We start from the raw sequence: 27,767 nt of genomic DNA on the forward strand, positions 1-27,767 counted from the left end.
AGTAATGGATTTAAGAAGAACTCTTTCTATGGCAATAGAAACTTAAAAGGACTTTAAGTTTTCAAATCACAAAATTCAGGGACCAAATCCATGCATAGAAACCTATGAGGCCTTAAGTTGTTAAAGCATAAAGGTCATGGACCAAAGCCATGTCAAGCAAAATGCTTAAAAATAATAATGAAAACACAAAAGGAATTTACGCCCAAACATAGAGAAACTAGACTCCTACGGGAGGCAGCAGTGGGGAATTTTCCGCAATGGGCGAAAGCCTGACGGAACAATGTCGTGTGGAGGTAGAAGGCCCATGGGTCATGAACTTCTTTTCCCGGAGAAGAAGCAATGACGGTATCTGGGGAATAAGCATCGGCTAACTCTGTGCCAGTAGCCGCGGTAATACAGAGGATGCAAGCGTTATCCGGAATGATTGGGCGTAAAGCGTCTGTAGGTGGCTTTTTAAGTCCGCCGTCAAATCCCAGGGCTCAACTCTGGACAGGCGGTGGAAACTACCAAGCTGGAGTACGGTAGGGGCAGAGGGAATTTCCGGTGTATATATATATATATATATATATATATATATATATATATATATATATATATATATATATATATATATATATATATATATATATATATATATATGTTAAAGACTTGTGTTTGTGTCCACGTAGATAAACTGTTTCCTCCCCCAATCTGAATGGTGTCTGGTGGCCTCTTTTAACGTATATGCTGATGAAGCTTGGTTGTCTGCCTCACCGAGGTGCCTGCCTGTGTCACCTAGCTGCCTGCTTGCTTCCGGTCAGCCTGACCTCACGTTGAGACAAGAGACTTCACGGTGGGTTTTCCTTAGGCGATTCCCCCAAAGCTACTTGTCACCGCTCTTCCATCCCCCTTTTGCTGCCACCGCTCTTTAATTGTGGCTGAGTCACCCCCTTCAACTTCCTCTTCAAGGTACACATCTTACTCCTGGGTGAGACAACTATAGACTTAGGTATTGTTGTTTTTCAGTTCGATTACTAGTGGTTTTCGATGCCCCTCACTTCTCTTCTGTCAATTGTAATTATATCTATTTTGGAACTCAATTTTATATTTTTTAGGTGTTTAATCTTGATCTTTTCGGATTTACAAAATCGTACATTGAATTTATTGATAATGTTTCTTGATTGCATTTTCTACTCAATGAATTTGTAGATGTTAATGGAATAACAATCGTTCTTCTACCTCATTTGCCCTACTTCATCTCTGTACGACTGGAGACGGGCGTCCAGGACAGCTGACGTCGCAGTTGCTTCTCTTTCCAAATCGTAATTTATTTCTGGTCGCAAAGATTGTATACGATAAAATTGGTTTATTGCTTTTGTATCTTCTACACCCCTCCTTGTGTGAACTATAATTATTTAACAAGTTTGAAGCTTACGAAGAGGATCATGCTTCAGTGAGTTGTACACTTAAAATACATGCATACAAGTAATTACGACTTCATTAGAAGATGAATCATCGTTCTGCCTTTCTCTTTTGACGACTTCTATGCCTTGTTTCAACATCGATTCGACCTATCTTGCCAATTAAAATAGAAGATTTAGTGATCGAACCAGCTAAAGGCCTTGTACCCTAATTTTATTCCTTCCTACCACGTTTCTACCACCATTGATATCCCTTCTCGCCCCTCATTCCCAATAAAAACGAACCCTAAACGAAAGTGTTTTCCAAAAATAGGGCATATGTCTCCACTTCACTAACAATTTTCCACAAAACGAATGTCTTATTTTGGTTTAAACAGATTCTTGAACAGGCTGAGATTTGAAAAATGTTATCAGTAGTTTTAAGTATATTCATTTTCATCTGTTTTACAGCTATGTTGCTTTAAATTAGAGGCAGCTGATCCATCCTCTCCCCAGACGGAAGCACTTTTATGGGTCTCCTTATTATCGGAAGACATAGGTTGATTCTTTTTCTTAAATTCGATCATATTCATCCTCTGGATTACATACTTTACAAATGAAACTAGATGAAGTCATCTTAGAAAAAATCAATAACACATATCAAGTTATTGAACATATATATATATATATATATATATATATATATATATATATATATATATATTCATTAATGAAAAAAATATGAAAATCATAATTCCTATGTAATCCAACAGATGGCTTGAAATAAGATTGAAAAGAAAACGATTGAGTACCGATGTATATAGAAATCCCTTGTTGGCATGCTTTTCTCACCTGTATTGATTCTCACCTATAAAGAAAGCTCACGTCTTTTGTTTTTTCATTGGTCCATCGAAATTTTTTGTCTCTTTTTACCCTTATAATTTTTTTTTCAAGAATGTTGTATATGAAAAACTGATCGCAACTACAGAAAATTTTGATTTTAAAGTGTTTTTATCATGATGTATGGGGCATTTTTAACCAAGACATCATTGATTGGTATTTTTTTCATCATATCATAATTACCTTACATGTTTGACTACTTACATAGGTTTAAATAGCAGGTCTGTACATAATATTCCATTTTACTACTGTTTTTAGCATGGACATGAAGTGTTTGATGAAATGCTATAATGAAGTTGTTTCTAATGTGATGATTTGAATTGCAGATGTGGATGTAATGCTTCAAATTGTAAGAAGGAGAACATGGTTACTTTATGAGGTATGATTTTACCTTTTTACTTTCTTTTACAGATAACCAAATTCTAAAAAGTGGTTAATTGCAGGTGTCCGGGTGATAAAGAATGGAACACATGTGTGCAAAGTACAAGTTTCGGGTGGATGCAAATGGTTGAACCGATAATGAGAATAAGTACAGATAAGGAGTTGTAAAGCTGTCATTTTGGCCACTGGTGTCTATACTCCCATTAACTTTCATCCACTGCAAATGAGCTTTGGAAATGGGTGAGATTTGTAATATTTTTATGAAAGAAAGAAAAAGAAAGAAAGGGAAGATATAAGTTTATTTATTTGTTTGTTGCAGGAATATGATAATGTACAACAATGTAGGATTCAAGTAATTGAAGATGTTTGGTATGTTGTAATCGAACATTTGGTCAATGGTGTCCCTACTCCCATACTCCCAGGTACCAAAATGCACCCTTTATTAGGTAATGTTTGGTATGTAGTAATTGAAAATGGAATAATATATGTTTCCAATATGATAGATCTTATCAGTTCACGTGTTTGATTAACTTAATGGTTTGGTAGTGAAAATTTTTGTCAAAAAGATTTCATTTTTCTTGATTTTCTTAATGGAGTGCAATTCTGGAAGATGTAATGTGAATTACATTTCTCATGCTTTAAAATATGCAAACTATTAGAAAACATGTTTAACCGGATGAAAGATGGTTACGTAGTTGCTGTCAGTTGCATAGATTGAGAATTTTTTTTATGCTAATAATATTTTTAATATTATATCATTCTATAAAACATACTAAAAAAAACAAAACAATCAAATAAAAACGAAAGAATACAATATGGATTATCCTAATCGTAAGAACCTAACTGTTAGCATATAGAAGATACTTTAGTTATTCATAATTTCTTTATTGGACATTAAAAACTATTATTAAAACTATTGTTTTTTTTCAAAGTTTAATATTTTACATAATGTGAACCAGAATGCAGCCTTCCCGAGTTTTTTTTTTTCTATTTTTTTCTATTTTTTTATTTAATACTTATCATTTATTACAAATTTCCTTACTAACTAAAGTAAACGGCAGGTTGTTTTTATAATTCCAACTTACCTAGATCAGGTCCAATATTTGCATGATGAAAAATCTATGTTTTCCGGTATGTAATCTAATGATGCAATCACCTGTGAAAATATTACCCGATTTCACAAATGAGCCGGACTTGGAATTTTGTGCCATTAGATTGTAGTCTGGTACAATGGGTTTAATATATTAAAGGGTGAAAATAATTTAGGGATTCCTCCATAGTTAGCTTTCATCCTTCATAAGTGAGAAATTGAAGATCTAAATGTCTAATTGATCGATTAGGAAATGAGGCACTCAAGTCATCAAGGTAATCTTTTCAGCAAAGGCAAGTTCTATCTACTTATGTTTTCGAATGCATTTAATCGTTCTTGAAATGTTATGATACAAAGAAATGAAAACTAGGATTCAATAATGAACAAATAACTGAAAGTACGTTGCTATTTCTTGCATTTAACATTATAAAGGATTGAGTTTAAAAAGTAGCAACATAATTTCGTTGATATGTGGACTATAAAATCTCACTTCAATTTGTTTCTTTTACAAAATTGTACCTTTAATATTTTTTTGTTAACACAATACTTTGAAAAATCTACCTGATTATAGCATTGTACTTCTATTATTTTTCTTATTGGGACATTATACATTGAAAAGTTTACTCGATTATACCAGTGAATTTCTTTGAATTTTGCCAATATTATCGTAGTTGGGTTGATTACAATGTTGGTGTTATAATACCAAATAAATGGAATTATGTTGGTATTTGTTGCATTTAAACTTAAAAAGAGAAAAACATATGCCTAAAGTTAGAAATAGGTTCTTGCAATGCAAAGAGTTGATGCCTTTTTTTCTTTTCTTCTACCGTATGTGATGTCATTCCCAACATTTGAAGTTATCGTTTTCCCCATGTTTTTGATTCTCTAGACTTGGCATTTAGTTAACGATTAGTATATCTATGCACGCATGTACACATACACAAACATAAAGTATATTCATATTGCTTGCATTTGGCCCAACCAGTGGCTAAATGTAAGAAATAGCAACATACTTTCTTAACCTTTCCAAATTATATTTTTTTCTCATTAAAGTAATGTATTTTGAAAGTACAATGCTATAATTGGCTCTACTTTGAAAAAAAACCACCCAATTATAGCATTGTGCTTTTAGCATTTGACAGTACAGTGCTTTAATAGGAAAAAAGTAGTAAAATAAACTTAATAGAAATATAAATTAAAGTAATTAAGATTATATCATTGTACTTTTTGCATGCAACAGTTTAAAGAAATAGAAATGAAAGTAAGATGCTACATTAGTCAAACAAATGAAAATTCATTTGTCAATGCTTCTGGTGTGTGTTTATTCATTGATCTGGTGTTTGAGCAATCTCTTCATGCTAGCGTTGATAAACGAAAAGACATTTTTGGGGACAAAAGGGGAAAACAAAACCGAGTTTGGGTTGATCAAGTTTTCCCGTCACAGATAGGAACAAACTGTTGAGTAGCACTAGGGTTGTTTGACGACTGTTTTAGTTAGCTCAAAGGTAAGGGCTTTTATTTTTAAAACTATCATTAATGACTTACTCACCCTTCAGTGATTCTTGATTAGATGTGTTTTTTTAGGGGGGTAAAACCTGCACAAGGGTTGACTTAGATTCATCTCCATCAGACATGGATCAATAGCACAACGCAGGATACACTCATTGGGAGAATGACTCCCCTTCTTTAGGACCAAACCTGTGGGATGAGGAAAAATATAAAAAAGGGCATAAATATTGATATTAACTCCTGTCTTTCACATTCTGGCTTCATTTTTTTTCTTTCAACATTAAAACTTAGGATTAGAGGATTTACTATAGGTGTTATTGTATCTGCGGTTAACTCTGTATTTTGTTTTCTTGAGGGTAAATATGGAAATAAGTACTTGATTAACTTAATGGCTGCTGTGGGATTCATAATAATCAAACTTAGCTTCGAAATTGGTGTTTTCTTTGGAGCCACTTAAAACGGCTTACCACTAATTCTTTAGGGCTGTGATTATCACGGCCCGTTTATGTTTCCTAGTATATATATATATATATAAAAGATCAAATTTGACAACTACCCACTTATAACCAATTTAAAATAAACGGTGGCATTACTGTAAATAAAGTGAAATTACTACCTAATTTCCTTAACCCGTTTTCCTTTTCCTGAATCTCATATGTTCGTTCACTTTCTTTCTTCTTCGTCATTCCAGAAAATCCCCAACCCTCCATTTCCGCTTTGCCGCCTCTACCACCGGCTAAGACCCACGACTGTCTGCCTTCTTCGCCAATTGCAACCTCCACTGTCCCTGTTCTTCACCAATGTCTCTACCCTCCAACATCTAGGATCTAAATTGAAGAGTAAATGGATTTTATTAGCAATCAGAAACAACTCTCAGGTCAAGCTAAAATCTACCACCACTATCCTTTTCCGCCAATCGCAACCTTTACTGCCGTTATTCCTCTTCTTCATCGCAATCTCCCTCCTCCAACAACTTGGATCTAAATAGCAGACTAAAGTGAAATCAAAAGGGCTGATTTAAATATTGTATAATGATTGGAAGGGCTGTTTTATAATTTAGCTAACACAAGGGACTGTTTTGGTCTAAAAACAAGGAGGAAGGGCTGATTAGTTCAAGCAATTACAAGTAAGGGGTGGTTTTTTATCTTTTAAATAAATGGAGGGACTGGTTTGGGTCCAACAACACAAACAAAAGGCGGGAGGTTTCTTTCTCCTCGTCTGATCGATGATGAGAGAAACGAACGGAAGTAGAAGAAGAATGAAGACAACAAGGAGGGGTAGCCGCACATCTCTGGCTAGCCCCTCGTGTGGGTTTATTCTTCGTCGTCGGAAAAAACAAAACAAAAGGAACAAGTTAGCTCCAATCGGTAGGAAAATAAGGAAGAAGAAGAGGGTGGGTCTCCAATGGCGATTAGCGAAGGAAACCATGAGGCGGAGGTGACAGCTGGTGGATGTAGATGTCGTCTGCGGTGGCTAGGGAGGTTGGACCGGGTGCCTCCTTGGCTGTTCTCATCTCTGATCCAACAAAAAAACACGACAGGAGAAAAGGGTGAACGAAATCAGTAGTAGGTGGGGTGTTTGGCTTGTTGGGAAATTGGTGAGAAGGAAGAAAAACGAGAGAGGAGGGGGGTTGGGACAGCAACCGGTGGGGAGGTCGCCGACAATTCCTTTTCTTTGTTTGAAAATGTATAAAAAAGAGAAAAACGGGAGAGAGGTGATGGTTAGAGATGATTTAGAGAAGTTTGTATGATCTAATGCATATTTGTAGGCGACTTTGATGATGAATTTGTGTACAACAAATTCTGGAATGATCCTGTAGAGTACCATATATATATTTGCTAAATCTAGTGTATGTGTGATTGAAGTGTGAGTATGTGTGTGTGTGGAAATAATCGAGTGTGAGGTAGAGAAGTTAGAGAGAAAATGGTAGCTTCAATTTGAATCTTGGCTGAATTTACAAAAAAGTCTTCCTTTGACTTTTTATAGATATATTGAGTTTTAAATATGTATAATTTATTTTTGTGATGTAGGTCTCATTTCTCAATTTTTGTGCCATCATACCATCTCATGAAATTTTTATGAAAGTGTCTGATTGTTGTCTTAGTCGTGGTGATTCTAGAAACGCAGGGTATAATCAATTCTGATATACAGGACTTCGAGAATTAGCGTTTAAAGTTTCGCGATTAATTGTTTAAGATTTGATAGATTTCACGAATTTGATTTTGCTTGAGATTAAAAATATCATAAAAATGAAATAAGATAATAGACCATAATATGAGTTCAAAAACATGATCAAACACAATTTATGAGGTTCGTAGCTATTCTAAATGAAGAAGTGCACGATCAAACACAATTTATAACTTAAAATAAGTGTAACTTGCTGATACGATCTCCATTTTGGGCGTTTTTTATATCCACAAAATCAAGAGAACATAATACAATCAAATTTCTTATTTTCTAAATTGTTTTCTGGTTGTCAAAAACTATTAGCTTTAGGAAATTTTAGGGTATTCAATATGCAATTTCATGTATAATGACTTCATGTACACTCCACGACAAGTAATACTACACAATAGGTCCTTTCTACAATTGTATTTGCAGTAGTTTAACCGACAAACTTTGACCTATTTTACCAATTGTTACAAATACCCTGAAGACCCTAATGATTTGGATGTAATTGATAGTGTTGATTCAATGGATGAGGTTTTGATACGGAAAATAAAAGGAGAACATTATTAAAAGAATTGGGGAAGGAAACAAGGTGCTCTCAAGGAGAGATATGTAAAGTCACTTTTAACTATACTTAGGTTAGACACCAACAATGGAATATACTCCCTAGCTTATGGTTTTGATATGGAAAATAAAAGGAGAACTTTATTAAAAGAATTAGGGAAGGAAACAAGGTGCTCTCAAGGAGAGATATGTAAAGTCACTTTTAACTATAGTTAGGTTAGACACCAACAATGGAATATACTTCCTAGCTTATGCCATTGTTGAGACCGAGAACACTCAAAGTTGGAAATGGTTTCTTGAGTGTTTAGGAGATGACCTAGACCTATATGCAAACTCAAACTTCACTTTTATAAGTGACAAACAAAAGGTATGTAATTGGTCGTTTAAATTTGCTATATTTGGATGTAATATACTAACCATGTTTTATTTCCTTCACATGGATTACGTCTTCCATTTCTCAGTTGTTCCCATGTGCTGAGCACATGTTTTGTCTTAGGTATATACATGATAATATAATATAAAGAGAACTTGCAGATCTAGGGAATAAAGAGAGCACTTATGGAAGTGTGTCACACTAACAACAGTCCTAGAGTTCAACATTTGATGAGGAAATTCAACTTCTTTGAAAAACAAGCATATGATTGGTTAAAGAAGATTCCTCCACGACATTAGGCAAGAAGCCACTTCATAGGTAATTAACCAAATTCCCAAATTTGCCCATATGATGTATTAATTTGTTATTACACTGTCAATTAATTTGTTGTTACACTGTCTTGCTTATTATTTTCTCTGATTTTGACAACATTTTTGTTCTTTCAGGGAGAGCAATAGTAGATATGCTTTTGAATAATCTTTGTGAAGCTTTCAACACAAAATGATTGAAGGGGATATATGATGAAAAGAATCTGTAATTTCATCAAGGTGCAAAATAAGTGTGTAGGGCCATTAACCCCATCTACAACAAAAATTATGGATAATATTGTCAATTGTGCATCTCAATACCAATACAAACACAAAGAAAATCCAACTACATATCAAGTAACACTTGAGCGTTGTGCTTTGTGCCTTCAATTTTTTGATTGTCCTTAGTAATCCAGGTATGATAGCTTTTGAACGTTTATACATACGACCATCAAAACACCCAATAAATCAACACTTGGATCCCTTCAAAATTAAAGAAACAAAGCACCCTAATCATGGAAGAATAAGCTTGAAAATCCAAAATTGATTTGCTTGCCTCAAGTAAGGCATCCCCAAAAGCAACGACCAAGGTTTTGTTAGCCTAGAAGTGCGTACAACAACCATTTTACCACAAAAACAAAGCACCATTGTCACTTTCTTGAGAGCAAAGTGTGAATGGTGGGTGAATTAGGGCTACTAAGAAGACGTGAACGAAAGGATAAAAGCTAGAGTAGCATCGATCTTATAGGAGGGTTTTATCAATTAAATAAAGGGAGTAAAATAGGGAATGACCAAAATACCTCACTTTGACATGTCAAAGCTAGGTTAAAGGGGTAAAACTTACGGACGTTAAGACATTGGACCAAATTCGCAGCAAAATGAAACATTTGGACATCATGTGCTAGTCTAAACCTATTTGGACAAAAGTAACAATTTTCACCTAAACACAAGACCATTCTTGCAATTTTGTCTTATGAAAATCTAATACTTTATGGTTAGACTAATGTTCCATAGAGCATCTGAATCACAACAATGAGAAAACAATAAGCCATGGATATGCTTTAAGAAAAAAAAATCAAAATAAAACAAAAAACCAAGAAAAAAAAGAAACCAAAACTTTGATCAACCTGCACATGGACCAAATTTGTAATTTACTTCATATTTTTCTATCCATTTAAATTTGTGTTTTAAAAAAATATATATATATATTGTAGCTAATAATATCAGAAAAAATATTCTATCAATATTATATACAAGTATTTTTTTTTTTTTTTTTAATTTAAATAGGACACCTATAAAAATGTTTACCAACGAATGACAAGTAATTTACTCCATATTTTATTTGCCAGTGGTAATTCTTAAAAAGGAACTTTGTTGATCAGAACCCTAGACCCACACAATACCTCACAAACCAAATTGACGTTGCCAAACATCCCCAAAGGTGTGCATTGCAACCCAAGAGCTGAAGTTGCTTGAATCATATATGGTACAACTCCTTTGAAGTGTGTATCCCCCTTGTTCACCACTCATCCACTCAAAAGATTACTTTGTTTTCGTTGAATTTTAATGATTGGTTGTGGTTGACCGGTGAATATTTGTGAGCTTGAGAATTAGGTGTCGAGGCATGAAAAGGGGAGAGCAAGATAGATATGCTTGTCGAGGTGATGAAAGAACTACCACGCTGTCATGGTTAAGGAGTTGACAAGCTGTTGACTTTCTTGAGTTATAGTCATATACTCGAAATAAAACAACTAGAAACATGGAAACAAAATACATGTATTCCCCCTAATTAAGTTATAGAAGGGTTGAAGAAATGCCACTCTCACTTTAACCCTTGTGGGTACTATAACAAAATTAATGTGAGGTATCCCCATTCTTGATTTTACTTGACAAAAAATGAAGTATCTTAAGCCACAAGATAGGAGCACAGATGGAACATAAAAATTCATGTTTTTTGCACATACGAGAGATCATGAACAAGTTTGTGCCACACCTTTTTAGGTTAGACAAAAGATTACAATTTTTGTTTGAATTTTGAATGTACTACTAACAAATGGGGCCAAAAAAATATGCCAGGGAATCATCAAATCATTATAAAATATCCTACAACATTGTTGTAATTTTAAGAAGTACAAATCAAGGGGAAATTTTAAAAAACTAGGCCCTTAGTTTTTAACACAGAATTATGTCCGTCAGCCGATCAAGAAAATGAAATCAAATTCGATAAAAAGACAAGAAACATAAACAATGTGATCTAACTTGTTTAAAATCAAAACCATCCGGATTAAACCATAAAAAGGAAAAAGGAAACATCACATAACCAATGTTCTGAAAAGAAATAGGCATTGATGTTGGATGTTTATCCCACATTCTGCCTAATCCTTATCATTCATTTTTAATTATCAGGATGAGAAGGGCTATCACGTCTTTTACACATGCATGAAATCCAGAACGAATCCTTTTTCTGATGGAACAAGAAAGTTCAATTTTTGTCCTATTTAATCTAGTTAATGTACGAGGGCTTTTCTTGGGCTGCAACACAAAAGAGAAAAATGTTTCCATTAGCCAACGCTTTAAACAGAATTATAGCATAATATTTTTAATTTTTTATTCTTATTAATACATAGTTCTTTGAAAAATCTACTCGCAAAAATTGATTTGTATTTGGATATTTGACATTGCTATAATTAGGTCAGATTATTCCAAGCAGAATGTTGTTATAGTAAATTATGCAAGTAGGCTCCTATAATAAACAAAAAAAAAAAAAAAAATTAAGTAGGTTGCTATCTCTTACATTTAAACCTTTTTTATTTCAACTAAGTTGATGGGAGCAAAATTTAGTCAACACAAAATTAAAAAACACATGGGGTATATGAATACTCGATAAAGAGTGATTTCATAAGGTCCAGGTTTTCCACCTTGAGAATTGAGTTGACATTCACCTGAGATTGTAGTGAAAAGCACTTAGATTTGGCTGATGACAAACACCAACTTGAAGACTAATATTAGTTTGTAAACTAAAGATATAACTAATCTACATTAATAAACAGAAATAAAAATACTTATACACATACGTGATATATAACTGAGAACCCAATATGGGGGGCTGATGCTATTGGTGGGCCTTTCTCTCATATGAACAAAAGGTCTTGAAGCAGTTTGATTTAACTGAACCCATCTAAAAATTTCAGATAGATGTAAATTAGAGAAGAGAAACCACAAAAATGAAACAAAATTCATATGCAAGCTATTCACACTACTGGAAAATTGGTAATAGAGTACACCCCCATCTAATACGGTTGTAAAAAAACCCGTATTATAAAGGGATAAATAAATATAATACACACAATTGCAGCATCTAATACGGTTAATTGCAGCATCTAATACGGTCAATGAGATGTACTAGAAACAAAATCAAATAACTAAAAACATACGCCCCCATTTTGATTAAGTACGACTAATACATAAACATGATCAACTTCCTCTTTAGTTAGAAATCCAACTTTAATGCCTTTATCCTTGCTGCTACAACTTTGGTCCTGTTTTCAACTATTAAAGTATTTGTCCCTGGAAAACCTGCTGTTGACTACCAAGGAGCAAGAGAAGCAAAACCAATCACAGAATTTGCACTCAAACAACTGAAGACACTCCTTAAAGACAGATTAAGTGGAAAAACTACAATTACTGAATCAAGTGTACAGGTTTGTATGATGATATAAAACCATTATTCTCAAAGGAATGGAATTGATAGGGGAATGGAATGACTGATTCCATTCTTGTCATAGAAAAGAAAAGAGAGGTACATAACAGAAGCATATAGAGATGTGCATCAAAAAAGTGTACAGGTTTGTATGATGATATAAAAGTACAATTTTACCCTTGGGGTAATATATTTTTAATTTGACCATTTTGCCCCTTTATAGGCCATGAAAGCACAAACGGGCGATCTTGGACAGAGCTTAGGAATGACCCAAGGTTTGGGCAACCAGTTCAAGCAATAATCAAATTCCCATTTTGCCCTCATCCTTCAGAAAGCTGCAGTTTTGTAGACTAACTGTGCCAAAAGGTCAATATTACCCCTCAATTTTTAATAATAATAATTGAAGCAGTTCTTGTTCAGTTTATTGATTCAGCCACTTGACTATTTTCTGTATTTTATCGTTTTTATTTTCTGTATTTTCATCCTTTTTTGTAAGAAGAATTGTGGGGTAACACAAGTGACTTTTTTATTTTTATTTTTTATTATTTTAGGTTTGTTATCGGTTTATTTTAAAAAATTACCAAACATCAAAAACCAATAAGCAGATGAGGTTCAAGTTTCAATAGATTACATGCAAAGTTTGGACCATAAAAATGGTCAAATGGAATGAATAGATTACATTCAAATGATTTTTCTTTAAAATTTTTTGTTTTATTTTCTGTATTAAACATAATGAAAGCTTGTTATAACCAAAGGTCATAAACAAAATAACTTTTCCAATTTAATTAGAATAAGAAATTTTAGATTATTATTGTAAAAAGGATGAATCTTTTGTAGTTTATATTTTACACTGTACTCTATAGATTATTTTTAAATACAATTAATGAACTTTTATTCCATATCGAGTACAAGGGAAGAATATACCATGAGGCAATTAAATTCAATAGGATATTTTTATGAGTAAAAATACTTGAAATAAAAAATTAAATAAGTTCATTTGATTAAGCCCCGCAACATAATTCATTTTTGAGACGCTTTCTCCCTTTGAGACGCTTCCGACATATGACCAAACAAATTCATCGCCATTTTCGCTCTATTACTTAGAGTTGTTTATACGAAACCTTAGCCTTCGGTCGACGACGCCTCCGCCTCTGGCCAACGACGCCTCCGCCTCCGGTTGACGACGCCTCCACCTTCGGTCTCCAGTCGACGAGACTGACGAAGTCTCCTACTCCGGCCTACAGCCGCTTCTACCTCCTTCTTTCACGTTGTTTACAAGTACGCTCGGACTTTGGGTGTAATGGATTTATTCGTTGATTAATGTTGTATTTATGACAATGTCTTCTCTGTGTACGAAATATTACTTCATATTTCTGGTTGATAACCCTAGAAAGCATCATCGACTCTGTTTTGAACTTCATCTGCTGTTGCTCCAAAAAGAAAAAAATGTCCTCTCCAACTTCCTTTCTGATTTCAACATTAGCCCCATCTAATGCTCCTATAATCAGGCATCCATTAAGTGCAGATTTCATATTAAGAATATTTCAAAACCACTCAATGATCACACATCCTCCTCTATAACTATTCGATTTCACATTATAATTTTGTTAAAGTTCACATTTATTGCTTAATTATATAGCAACCAATATTTAGAAAAGCAAGATTTTTCATCAAATGTTGACCAAGATATATGCTTATAGCTGTGAGAGCTACAGTATCAGCATTTCGTAGGGAAGAAGAATCACAAGTTCACCATTCATCTAAAAGAAGAAGAGAGAGATCAGATCAAGTTTGTCCATTTTTCTTTGTGGAACTCCATGTTAAAGAGGTAATTTGGTAATTTAGTTTCAGACATAATAGTAGCAACCTGTATTGTATGGATTTAGGACAGGGTTAATTATGGTGATTCAATGTTCATGGAGACACCACGAGGCAAAGGTCTTCAATTCCCATTTTTTGTTGCTGATCGTGTTATTATAAAGTTCAATATCGCTCATTAGCTAAGGTTTCTGATACTTCATCATCACAACAAACTTCAAGTAAGATAACACCCAATTGGCTCTAAACCCATGTGGCATCTTTAAATGTATCATGTTTCAAATGTATGTGTGTGTGTGTTCTAAAGATAATTGTGTAGCAAGTTTTGCATATGTGACTGATTCAATTTCACTTCAAGTGCCTTTAGCTGTGGGGTATCGATTATTATTTCATCATCTTCTCATTAGTTAGATTAAGTCATAATCTTTAACATATCTTTACCCTCATTATTTTCTATGATCATTTTCTTATCAACAGGTCTGAGGTTATACAATGGAAATTTACCATCACATATGGATGAGGTACTAGTGCAAACAACCAAGAGCAAGAGGATCTGTATGGTAGAAAGAAAAACCAGAAAAAGAAGTGTTGATAAACCCAAAACGAAATATCTTGAAGAAAGGTATACATATTAACAAACATTATTTGAGTTAATATATGAATCAAGAGTACATAAAGCATTGAATTATTTACTAAACTCGATTTCAATTATGCAAAAAGATAAAAGACCTCTCATTGAACCATTACCAATGTTGACCCAAGCTGCTCCTATTCTTCATGACCAGGTAGTCACTCTAACTTACAATTTTGGAAAGGTATTGTTTTCATTTATAGTTAATTTCCCATAAAAAAACTACATATATTAAAATATAATCTTTTAATTTGGACTTCAGGAAAAAGAGAAAGAAAACGTGAATGTTGAAGAAGCTAAAGAGCATAAGAAGAAAGCAAAGAAAAAGCAAGAGTATGAGGTGCATAATTTTCTTCTTTTGATTTCTTTGAAAGATATTATATATTAACATGCCTTAATAAGATAAAAAGTTACAATGAAAATATATGAAAGTTGGATGCTATTTTTAGCATTTAGCCCACAAAAATATACTGTATTTTTTACTATTTTTTGGTGGCAGAAAAATCTTCCTAGAAAGAAAAGAAGGAAACTGGAAGCATCTAAAGAGATGATGGGGGATGAAGCAGAAAATAGGGTATATGGCACAAACCTACGTCTCTCTCACTCTCTATCTCTCTCTCTCATTGTTATTATTTTCATAGCAATATAATTTTCATGATAATCATTTGGTTTCTTAATGTAGGTACAAAAGGAAAAGTTATACAAAACGATGCAAGAACACATGATGCCAAAGAAACTGTTTAAGAGCCACAACATTCCGGAGTCGTTTCCTATTGTGTCTGAACCCGGGATCTTCAACACTGCGAGTGTTGAAACAGTGATTAGCTCAGTGGCCATTATGGAGATGTTGAAAAAAGAACAACTTGATATTAGTTGTATTCTCTGGTATCAAATGTAAGTACTTTAACATTTACAGTATTAATGTTTCATATTATTTTACCATTATAATATATATTGTGTTTTCCATATGCTACATTCACTCATGCTTGTATCAAGAATGGATAACAAATGTGGTTTTATAAACCCACAATGTATCATGTCTACGAGATGTGAATGTGATGATAGGGGTGAAACAGATCATGTCATCAATGATCTTGTTGATGTGATGAATTTTCATGAGGAAAAACAATTTTTTCTTGCACCATATTGGGAAAGGTAGGATATTCTAAATGTCTTTACTGTTATGATATTTTTAATCAAAAGTTGTTTATGTTTAATTTGTTTAATCTTTATTAGGAGACATTGGATGTTGATAGTGATTTGTCCTCATCAATATAAAAGCTACATTTTGGATTCTGCCAGAGGGACAAAGACATTGAAAGACTACACAATAGTTGAACATGTGAATAAATAAGAAATTTATTATTTTAGTATTCGAAATGATATATCTTTTTATAAATTTTAACAAATCATTGTTGTTTATTTTTGTTTTAGGGCTGTTACAAGGTTTAAAAAAACAAAAACCAACAAATCACGTTTGTGTCCAATGACTTGGATTTTCCCCAAGGTAATTAATCTTATTACCTAATATATATATATATATATATATATATATATATATATATATATATATATCCGAAAAGAAAACTCTCATACATATATAATTGTTTTAGTGTAATCAACAATTGTCCGATTGGGAGTGTGGTTACTACGTTATGAACTGGATGCATGAGTTTGTACTTTTTCGACAACATGGATTTTCGAAAGTAAGTATATTGTTAGATATATTTTTTTTTTCATTTTTGTTTATTGTAAAAAAGGCTCACCTTTGTTAAATAACAAATTTTTTATCTTAATTTGTTTGTAGAACATTTGGAAGGACAAAAAACCATTTTCTAGTGAGGAATTGGAGGAACGTGTTAAAACATGGATGAGAACTTTTGGTGATGAAGTGAAGCCTTTTTGTAAGGTACATAAATTGTATTTCATAAGGTACATAAATTGTATTTCATGTTGTATTTGCTCATATTTTTTATGTTCTGGAGAAGTTTTCATCCTTGCATTGCTATAGATGAAGTTGTTAACGGCCAAGGTCTTATAGTTTGAGTTTTCTTCATTAAAAGTTATTTGAGATTTTGAATCCTAAGTTTTCTTGTTAATTTTTGTAGGCATACAATGAATCAACCACAAAGGGGAAAGAGAGGTTAGAGGTGACAAAGGGGAAAGAGAGGTTAGAGATGTGACATTAACAAATTTTTTTCTGTTCAATGAACTAAGTTCATTGTAATTTTTTTTTCTATTTCTGAAAATGAAAACATGATCAGTGATGTCCCACTTCTTATGGCTGGAATGGAATCATATAATAGGTTTGTATTTTGTAGAGATTGATCCATGGTAATCATATAGTAGCTTTGCAGAAATTGAAAAGTTTGTTTCAGTTGGAATGGTGATCCATGTGTTCCAGAGCATCCATGGACTGGAATTGACTGTTTAATAAGGCTGGAGTGGAATTGGAATGGAATTGTCTGTTTTAATAAGGCTCTGGAATGCAAAGGGGATGTGAGGCATCAAGTACGGTTGTTTATTGGTGTATTAGATGTGTATATATGGCGTATTAGATGATTGTATGTGTAAAATAGATAGGATAATATAATACGGTCAAATAGCCGTACTCTATTATGCATGTAATCTAATACACCCCTCTACTAATACGCCCTCTATGTACGTATTATATTCACAATTTCAACCGTACTCTATTAACCTTTTTCTAGTAGTGTCAGTTTGGTTTGTATTGCAAAAAATACACATTATTTCATTGACTTGTTCAGTACAACATTCTACTTTCATTTCTTCCAGCAACATTGTACTTTGAAAAATCAATTCATTTATAGCAATGTCATCCAACTTACAAAACACATTTCATTGCTATAATTGGTACGTACAATACTGTAAAGACTATATATAAAGGCATGAACCCGGATCATAGGAAACCCTAGTACCCTACAGGGGCCCATGTTAGGGACAAACCTAATAAGTACAATATCTACATTCTAACAAATACATTGCATAGCAATGTCATCCAAAGTGAATGTGAAGTTTTGATGAACGGAGCATGTAAAAAAAGCTATATAAACCATTACAACTTTTTCCCCATCTTATCTGCAACATCGAGAAGTAAAATATACAGTTAAATGCAAGAAATAGGAACGTACTTACTGATTTGTTTGTCATAGAATTCTACTTTCATTTCTTTGTATTATAGCATTGTAATTTGAAAAATAACCAAATTATAGCAATGTTATCCAAATACAAAGCAATTCTCAGTGTTATGAAAGGATAGAATTTTCAAAGTATGATGTTATAAGAAAGAGATTGAAAATACAATGATATAATTTGGTAAAATTTCTAAAGTACATTGTCTTAATAAAAACAGTAAGACAAACTAATGCACCTTGCTATTTCTTGCATTCAGTGGTTACATATATGGTAAGTGAAATTATAATTTTCTTCCTTAAAGTGACAGGTTCAGGGGACAAATACATGGTGACCTAAGTCTTCTATATTATATCCTTAACACATATGGTATGTAGTTAGTACTCACCAAAAGGAAAAGGTTTTAATATTCAACTGGCTAAGGGCTACATGCAAGAATTAGCACCATACTTTCATTAATTATTTGTGTATTTTGCAATAATCTACTATCATTTAGTTCTATTACAACATTGTATTTTCAGTCTTTTTCTTATTAAAGCATTATAACATGCAAAATTTACAATATGTTGGGTATATTAAAAGACATCCTTTTGTTTATTTATTTATTTTTCTTCAAGAATGTTGACTACTATACCAACATAAAGGTCAACATTCAGCTCTCCAGTTATTTTGATTAGCTCTCAAATCCATTTTTTCTTTGTATCTTTTAAAGTTTTCATCAAAATTTAAGGCATGTCGAGCATATACTAAGTTTTGAACCTGCATTTAGGGGGCATTCGTATGTTGTTTTGCATGATAACTTATACAAAAGGTACAAATTAAACTTGCTCTTTGTGTGTAAAGACATAAATATATATTAGTAAATTTTGAGAATAAGATCAGTTTATTAACCCAAAAAAATGTGTCATGTGATCAACTGTGTTGTGCAATACAGTTTCCTTTTTTGTGGAGCCACGGAGGAGTTAAATACATACAAACAATATATTTTTGAACATGAATGTTTGGAAAATTCAACTCTTTGGGACAACAAAACAGTAAAACAAAAAGCACCTTCACTGCCATTAGAAAACATAAAAACGAACCTAAAATAAGCTTGTGACAGTTGTTTTTTGGGATATACAAATACCTTAGGGGCCATCCTCAAGTAGGCCAGGCTTCCATTGGGAGAGAGCTCTGAAGTGTACTTGTATTTGGTCATCTAATGAAAAGAGATAGATTAAAGATGTGAGATTGATTAACGAAAATTCAAATATGAATTTACTAATCATCAAAGCTTTATCATTTTAGTTATTATCAGCTCTACATAAGAAGTAATACATAAGAAAGATATCTAGTTATCTACCTTTAAAGTGGACACCATCTCCAAACAAAGACCCATATGAATGTTCACGTATTTGATTTTCAAACAGCAGAAATCGCCATATGGTTAGGATGTACTCTCCTGTTGTTAACTGAAATATGGTCAAATCTCCACCAATAATGTGATTCCAGGACTTGTAATAACTCAATGCATCTTCTGTTCCATCATCATAAACAAAACTCACCCCACACTCAACATGAAATGGTTCTGGTCTCATGGTAATAGTAATTTGATCACCACATTCCATATCATTCACCCCAAACATCCAATGGCTTAACAAGGTCAAACACTTTCCAACAACATCGACATTGAGAATGTAATGTTTGTATTTCCAGGTGTGGTTCTTTGTAATATTACTAATTATGATCACCGGCAAATTAAAAGTTTTATAACCCAGATATTGAGATGTCAGCACATAGCAGAAATTCAATCCTCTAAGCTTGTTCGGAGATGATGGGATGGTAAATGACATTGATGACCCCGTGCTTCTATCTGAAATCCAATTTGGCATTTTTTCACCTTCATAAATTGTGCTGAATATTCCAAACTCATAATACATCTGCCAAATACAACCAACTTCATTAATTAAATATACATAGATATTAACACAAAGACAGATAGTTAACTAGACCAAACCTGGATTTCAGATTTCTCTCTTTGATTCACAAGATAGGTTCCCACACGCCTTCCAATAAGGAAATCTAGCTTCGTCCAGCCCAAACTACGTATTACCTTTTCCTCAACACCTTCCATTGGTTGGATTTTGATCAAGCCTTGAAATTCAAACGACGAAGTTGCTAACATGTTCCAGTCTAATATGAACCCTAGTGGAGACATTTGTGGATCAAATACCACTTTTCGTAGCAAATGTTTTTCAGAATCAAAATGGAGGTCCAAAACTCTTAGTGTATGTGGAGGATCCTCGACTGACATCAACATATTACAATTTCTCATACTCAGTATCCCAAGCCTAGGAAGGCTCCTAATACAATTAGGCAGGGAAACGATAGGATTTCCATCTAAATGTAATTCATTTAACATGAATAGCCAACCGAAGTCCATGGGAAAGGATTCGGTAGATAAATTATTATTTGCAAGTGACAACTTTACTAAAGATCTCGGTAAAGGAATCGTTAAGAACTTCAAATCAGCTGATATAGCCTTCAGAACAGCGGATGACGACGTTCTTGTGTTTCTGCCAATGTTGTTAGCCTTGATCTTTTCCATTGAATCCATATCCCTAATCTTGATTCGAGATTCACCGAGATAACAGCCGTTTAACAATAGTATTTCAACTTTCTTTAACATGCATATAATTCTTGAAAGTTTTTCAAGCTTGATGCAACTCATATCGATGAAGAAAAGTTCAACACATTGCTTAATTGATTCACAAACCTCAAGCAAACCAATGCAACCTCTAAGTATCAACCTCTCAAGTTTAGGGAGGTGGTCAAAGCCACCAAGACTATGAAGTTGTTCACAGAAACTTAAATTAAGAATCTTCAACGATCGAAGCGACCTTTTTTCTTCTGAGCATGATCCAGTCAATTGCTGAGAATAATATGAGTTAGAATGGTAGTGAATTTTATCAACTCACGTAGAAGAGTAATAAATGGAGAAAAGTTACCTTTAGTCTCTTAGGAAGTCCTTTTGGATAGTTATAGCAAATCCCAAATGATTCAATATTGCTATAAGACAGGTCAAGAGCAACCAGATTCTCCATCGGTAAGTCTGGAGGTATAGACTTCAAAGGGAACCCATGCATACACAACCATCTTAATTCTTCTGGAAATTCATTGTAAGAGCCGGTGATTTGCACATAATTGAGTTGTAGCAGCATTAGCCTATCCATTTTACTCAATGCATCTGTTTTTAACTCAAGTGATCCATGTAATTTCTCTTTCTCAAGCATTTGCATGTCAATGGTGAGGCCTAGCACATTTTCTGTACCCTAAAAAGAAAGGGGATGTAAAAACATTTTAAAATGCTTCAAGCAAGAATAGGAAATGCATCCACATGTATGTAAAAATAGGAGATGCTTTAAGCAAGAATACACATCTTACCTTTTTTTGCTTCAATGCTTTAAAAGATTCATAACCCCATAATCGACTTCGTTCCCATGGCTTGTCAAGTGATTCTTTACGTACCACAAATTTTCCCATCTCTTGAACCAACTGGTGCATCACCAATTCGATATTCTTCGATTCTTTATTCCATTTGAAACTAAGAAGGCATCTGTCAATAAGATTTGTGATCCCGGATCTTATCTCTATATCACATGCCTCTAATATTGTTACAGTAAAATCTTTATCCATTCCAACAAAAATACAAGCAATGTGCTTAAACAACTCCTTATCATTTTCTGATGGCAAAGAGTCAAAGCTCATTCTTAAGACATTATTTATAGGGGAATTATTCTCTTTCTTTAGTCTATCTATATACCCCTCCCAATAAGTTACATCTCGATTATGTAGAGACCTAGCCAAAACTTTAAGCGCCATTGGATGTCCCTCACAATACTCCACTAGCTTTTTTGACACCTCTTCATAACCTGCCTTGGGATCGTTGCACATAAATGCGTGAAAACACAAAATTTTATGTGAATCAATCTCAGATAAGCCCTTAATCTTGTGCGTTTCATGTTTGGGTTTCACATTCATTTTGAACAGTGCACAACTCTTGGTCAACCATGTATCCTTTGTTGTTATTATTATTTTGCTTCCCGGATGAAAACCTTTTCTTCCAAGTAATGCATCTAATTGGTCGAGACTACCAATATCATCAAGAACCAGAAACACCTTTTTACAGGCTACTACATTCTCTATCATTGAGGTGTATATAGAATCGTCATGAGCATGGCCTTGAACTGAACTTCGTTTTGAAATGTCATCATAGAGTTGCTTTTGTACATCAAGCATCCCATTGGATTTTTTATCACATCTCCTGGTGATATCCTCAATGAAACTGCTTGTGTCAAATTCAAGAAAATGTAATGCATAGACATATTTGGCTAAAGACGTCTTCCCGATCCCACCCATACCCAAAATAGTTAGTATATCTGTTGTATTTGATGATACATCTTTCAACCACGAAGTGACGAATTTAATGGAATTCTCCATCCCAATAAGTTGGGGTGGTGGAAACCTTGAAGATATGTGTAATCTACGGAAAATGTCGTTAAGAATTTCATCAATAAGCTCCACCTCCAGCCTGGAATTTGATTTTTGTAAGAACCAAAAAACACAATCCAAAATACTAATATGCTATATTGGAGATTTAAGTTTTACCAAAAATCCGAATAAAAATTATATCATATTAAGCTATTCTTTAATTAAGTTTTTCACATCATGATAGACATTATCGTGTTTGCACTTCTAACCGTAGTAAAACTAGAGCCACCAATGTAATACAAGATTTAATTAATGGGCCACCAATTTTCATTATGTTTCTATGAAACAACAAACTTAAATATCAATGTGGTATTGCATGAATCGGAACAAAATGTCTGTGAATAGTTATAAGTTAACCTTTGTTACGGTGATATAAATATTAGCAAGGTTCTAAATGGCGTGAGGCGTGGCGCGACGATTTTGTATTAATTTATAATTATAGTACCACATAAATATCAATTTATATTTAATATAACTACTTTTTAGAAGTGTTATATCAATAACTAATAACAAAAAGTTAACAAAAAAACACAATACTTGTATCCCCGATTAGGAAAGACATAACAAAGAGCAAAAAAATATGTCTCAAACGAAAAAAACATGCCCCATAACACGCCATAACGCGCCATGGCATGCCATATCACGCCTTGGCATGCGTCATGCCTAACAACAATGTTATGAAACTTTTCGAAACGACAAAGCCATGCCTCACTCCAAGGCACGCCATAACGTGCCTTTTAGAACACTGAATATTAGTAAAAGAAACTACAACCATTAAAAATTTGGTTTACTAACTAAATCCATACAAAATCCATTACAACCGATTATTTAAAGGGAAATCTCCTATAAAGTCCCTACATTTTGACTCATATTCAGTTAAGTCCGTATATTGTTATTATTTTTTTATTAAGTCCTGGTTAAATTATATATTCAATGGTGGACAATATTGCAGATTAGACGGTTTCACGCTTACAAATCTCCTATAAAATCCCTACAATTTGACCCCATATTCAATTAAGTCTCTAGATTTTGACCTCATATTCAATTAAGTCCCTACACATAACACCCACATATACAACCGGTTGGAATACCGACTAACCTGCAAATTGTCCACAATTGAATAATTTAACCGGTATTTGGGACTTATTCAGACAAAAAAATAATATAGGGACTTAATTGAATATGAGGTCAGAATGTAGGGACTTTATAGGAAATTTCCCTTATCTTAATTAATTTATCCATGATAAAATATTAAATGCATAGCAAATGTGTTAAAATTGGCAGAATGGTTAACCAACCTATATGAACTAATTTATTAAATAACAAAATTGGAGAAATTAGATTCAGCTTCAACCCTTTCTTTAAGATTTATCCAAATTTAAATAATGAAGAAACGTAATATAATGCATAAAAAGACTATATTGACTTTTCATTTGTTACCTGCCATTTGCATCCTTCCCTTTTAAACCGGCAACCTCTCTAAGCGCTTTATCCCACAACTCTATCTTTTGAGCCCATTTACTTCTTCTATTCGCATCTGTCTCTGCTTCCATCATCCGTCTATGCTTAGCCATTGCATCTCCAAAGCTACTTTGTTGCTTCCTAACATCGGTGGGCTCAACATGATAAAAAATCGGGAAAACAATATGGTTTGATGACATACGTTGCTCAAGGATAAGCACCAATTCATCAAGGCACCACCTTGAAGAGGCATAATTTTTGGACAACACGATAACAGAAGCCCTAGATGATTTAATAGCACTCTTCAATTCTGGTTTCAGATTTTCCCCTGTTTCAATCTCTTCATTATCCAAGAATGTAGTTATATTGGCATGCATGAGGGCAATATAAAGGTGATTAGTGAAACTATGACGAGTGTCAACACCTCTGAAACTTAAAAATACATCATATCCACGACCATGAGTTGATGAAGAAGATGAAGATCCTTCAGAAAGTTCAGACAGAACAACCATTATGAGTGATGGATTAATGAGCCTTCACCCTTCCCATGATTTTGTGACTTTAATTCTAGTCTCTCCTTATATTCTACAAATAAAAAAATTGAAGTAAATAACAATACAAATGCATCTCCAAACTTTTCCAACCGAATTTAATGTGCTTCAGAAATAACCAACATATCTACAACTATGCATTGAATTAGAATAAACCATAACATTGAACTCGAAATTTGTTTAAAAATTGGTTACTCAGTTAATTAACTGAACTGGTTAAACTGTTTTTGCATTTGATTTAGGTGCAAGAGAATCTCAAACCAATCTATTCAAATTAACCCACAAAACCTTTATGATTTTATCAACACACCATAGACATCCCTAAAATAGTGTAAATAGATTCCATCTAAGGTTCAGTTTAAGTAATCCTCAAACAAGATCAACACCAAATATCATTCTAAACACAAACATATGATTCACTATTACATCCTATGAATGGAATTTCAAAAGAGATAAGGGATTCCAAACTTTCACTAGATATGAACGAACAAAGAATTAAAATATCCAAACACAAAAAGAAACAAATTTCTTGACATTGCTGTTTACAGATTCCTCAAATTTCTTGCACCTAAATTGACGGCAGAAACATCATCTATTACTAGATCAAGTATCATCAGCATACTAAGTTTTTGAAACTAACAAGTCACCCTGTATCTAAGCTCTGCTAATTTAAATCTCTATGCTAGATGAAACTTCAGTGGTAAATCTACAGAAATACCCGATATAATTTTGTAGCTCAAAACAAAAACATAATCCAGGTTATTTCCCAATAAATTGAGCATTAAATAAGTAAATTTAGTGATCTAAACTCTGCACTTGCAAAAACAGTAATTTTGCTTTAAGGAATATAACAACCGATAGTATTTCACAAGAACCGAGTCTGGCTTCAACCGATCGGTAACTTTTGCAAAAATTGGAAGAAATTTAGAACTATTACAACCAAATGTTAAAGCTTGTTCACCATAAGGGTTCAGCATACTTTTCAGGAGCAGATAGCATCATTCAAAAAGAACCATATATAACAAACTGTGTTTATGAATTGGAAACATGAAGGAATTAAGGAAGTTATTTTCGAGGATTCGAGAATCTCCAAAAGTGCACAAAGTTTTGTTCGTCATTCTGGACTTGACGCAAGAACACGTTCTAATTGAAATATAAAGATGAACATAAGTAACTGAAACAGTCGAAATTTCAATCACCTGATAGTGAACAGACAAATGATTATGAATTTATGATTAAAAGATCAAAGGGTCGAATATGCGAACCTAACTTGCAAGAATGTGGATTAATTAACAGCTATCTGAAGAACGACGACGATAGCTGAAGCGGCGAGAATATAAGCTGAATCAACGGCGAAGACCAGAGCAAACTGGGAGTCGACGAGAAAGCGAGAGAGGGGGACAATTTATATTGAGTAAATTATAGTTTTTGTCCCTGTGGTTGTGTCCGATCTGCACTTTTAGTTCATGTTTTGATTTTTTTGACATGAATGGTCCCTGTGGTTTCAAATAATTGCACGGGTGATCCCTGAGGCTAGCTCCGTCTTGAGTTTCCGTTTGAGTTTCATCGTTAAAGACCCCCCATGTGCCCCTCACTTGAGGGTAAATTTGTAATTTCACTTTCTCTTTCTTTCTTAACGTCTTTCTAATCTTTTTTCATCCCCTTCCGGTGTGAACTTCAAAACGTAAGGATCTCATAAACACTAAAAAATCAAGCATCGAAGGTGTTTCAACCCACCATGTGGAACATTCGAGGCTTATGGAGTGAGGTGGATGCTCAAGTCTTTTACATTAAGTTTCATAAATCATTTGTTGAGATTGAATCCTTGAAAAGGAGGATTTTTTGTTAAATTATTTTCCGTTTTTTTATAGAGGGTGTGCGAAATCTTTTACCACTTGGAAATGACCAAGGTCAATATACATGAACTCAATGTCATGATGAAAGAAACACCATATGTTAAGCACGAAGCTATGTAATATCACTTTGGAATGCATGATGTACACTTAGATTTAGGTCTTTTACCACTTGGAAATGACCAAGATGAGATTAATCGGTCTATACATATGGTGTCGAGTCTAAGGAGATCATGGTATACATTGAGCATAATAAAAGACATGCATATATACTTCATGTCCCCCCACTAACGTGCCTATTGAGGAGATATATGGTGACCATGGTCATAGTAGAAACAAGAAAAGGAGGAAACAGATAGGGTCTTGCAGCAAGAAACTTGATTTTGACTAGAATAAACTTGTTGGCTTTTCCCATGTGATTAATGTTGGTGATCCTGTTAAAACTTGACATGCTCTATTCCCTTATAAAAACTGTAGAGTGTTTAAAGGAACACAAGAGAAGTTTGATTCCAAAGTATGTGATGATGAGTGCATTATAAATGATCATAAAACAATGGGTAATGGTGAAGGTTTGCAAGCCAATGATAATGATTGATGGTGGATATGGGACAATGGGTGATGGTAAAGATATACTAATGCAATCAGAAAAATGTCCCATTGTTTGATCAACAGACACTTGATTACTTTAACCCTTTCTTTGATCTTGGAACACACAACCTACCATAAAAGGAAACATCAAGGAAGACTATACCATGAACTTGAAAGTGGAATATGAAACTCACATGGAAGATAATTGAGTTGAAAGCTTAAATGAGTTAAAAATAGTCACATATGTTCAAACAAGCTGAGAGAAAAATGAAGCTCGTGGAAGTAGTAGTGATAGTGAATTTGATGTGGATAAACTAGACATGGTAGATGGTGTGGAGGTTCATATGGTTGAGTTCCATATTGTAAAAAGCCCATGAAGCATAGAACATGATTTGTATTTATTGGCATCTTGAAGGAATTTTTCCAACATGTTCTTCATAGCATCCCTATAATAATAACACAAGACCTAAGGCACATTCGGACATCAAACCACCCAATATATAAAAAACTACACTTTGCTATGACCCTTAGAACAACATCAAAATCTGCAACCTTGGTTGAGATTGGTCAAGGGAATGATGATTACTGATTGTGAACCATAACCACAAAATGATCATATTCTTGACCTTTGTATGGGTTTGTTTTTAAATTTTTGAAGAATGGAGTAGAAAAAACAATGGAGGAAGTGGGTGTGTGGAAGAAGAAGCGGATGCTCAAATTAACAAAAAACATAGTTTGGAGAGAAAGAAAACGTGAAAAAAAACAAAAATACCCTCATATGAGGGTCACATAAGGGTATTTAACGATGA

General features: G+C 33.6%; 2 protein-coding genes and 1 long non-coding RNA gene across 8 annotated transcripts; 2 read left to right on the forward strand and 1 right to left on the reverse strand.

The window, feature by feature from the left end:
- The first annotated feature begins 669 nt into the window (after positions 1-669).
- Positions 670-9,047, forward strand: LOC145043383 (uncharacterized). 6 transcript variants are annotated; one of them, XR_013681017.1, is made up of 7 exons: positions 670-948; positions 1,851-1,938; positions 2,606-2,658; positions 2,723-2,900; positions 2,980-3,082; positions 8,527-8,683; positions 8,812-9,047. It is a non-coding gene; the product is annotated as an uncharacterized LOC145043383 (long non-coding RNA). The 6 variants fall into 6 exon arrangements; XR_013681015.1 differs by lacking the exons at positions 8,527-8,683; positions 8,812-9,047 and adding an exon at positions 1,189-1,301 and having other exon boundaries at positions 2,980-7,248; XR_013681019.1 differs by lacking the exons at positions 8,527-8,683; positions 8,812-9,047 and adding an exon at positions 5,321-7,248 and having other exon boundaries at positions 2,980-5,255.
- A 6,821-nt stretch (positions 9,048-15,868) lies between these two features.
- Positions 15,869-17,012, forward strand: LOC145000559 (uncharacterized). The gene is made up of 6 exons (XM_078959800.1): positions 15,869-15,977; positions 16,059-16,164; positions 16,257-16,329; positions 16,436-16,528; positions 16,630-16,731; positions 16,931-17,012. Coding segments are annotated over exons 2-6 (345 nt in total). The 5' UTR covers positions 15,869-15,977; positions 16,059-16,162; the 3' UTR covers positions 17,006-17,012.
- Positions 17,013-17,623: 611 nt separating this feature from the next.
- On the reverse strand, positions 17,624-25,887 carry LOC145043404 (disease resistance protein RUN1-like). The gene is made up of 8 exons (XM_078992043.1): positions 25,783-25,887; positions 23,946-24,551; positions 21,399-22,545; positions 20,963-21,286; positions 19,972-20,886; positions 19,318-19,894; positions 19,102-19,173; positions 17,624-17,921 (listed from the first exon to the last, which is right to left on the reverse strand). The coding sequence occupies exons 2-7, from the start codon at positions 24,476-24,478 to the stop codon at positions 19,103-19,105; spliced, it is 3,567 nt and encodes a 1,188-aa protein (XP_078848169.1). The 5' UTR covers positions 24,479-24,551; positions 25,783-25,887; the 3' UTR covers positions 17,624-17,921; position 19,102.
- Between the last annotated feature and the right edge of the window lie 1,880 nt (positions 25,888-27,767).

This window comes from Lactuca saligna, chromosome 1 (assembly GCF_052625555.1).
Source record: "Lactuca saligna cultivar CGN05327 chromosome 1, ASM5262555v1, whole genome shotgun sequence".
Lineage (NCBI taxonomy): Eukaryota > Viridiplantae > Streptophyta > Magnoliopsida > Asterales > Asteraceae > Lactuca > Lactuca saligna.

Coding starts and splice junctions, on each gene's coding strand:
- LOC145043404 (XM_078992043.1), bottom strand. CDS start 24,478: ATGGTTGTTCTGTCTGAACTTTCTGAAGGATCTTCATCTTCTTCATCA. Junction 21,287..21,398: donor AAGCATTGAAGCAAAAAAAG/GTAAGATGTGTA, acceptor CTTTCTTTTTAG/GGTACAGAAAATGTGCTAGG. Junction 19,174..19,317: donor AGATGGTGTCCACTTTAAAG/GTAGATAACTAG, acceptor TCTTTTCATTAG/ATGACCAAATACAAGTACAC.
- LOC145000559 (XM_078959800.1), top strand. Junction 16,330..16,435: donor TGACTTGGATTTTCCCCAAG/GTAATTAATCTT, acceptor TAATTGTTTTAG/TGTAATCAACAATTGTCCGA. Junction 16,732..16,930: donor AAGTGAAGCCTTTTTGTAAG/GTACATAAATTG, acceptor TAATTTTTGTAG/GCATACAATGAATCAACCAC.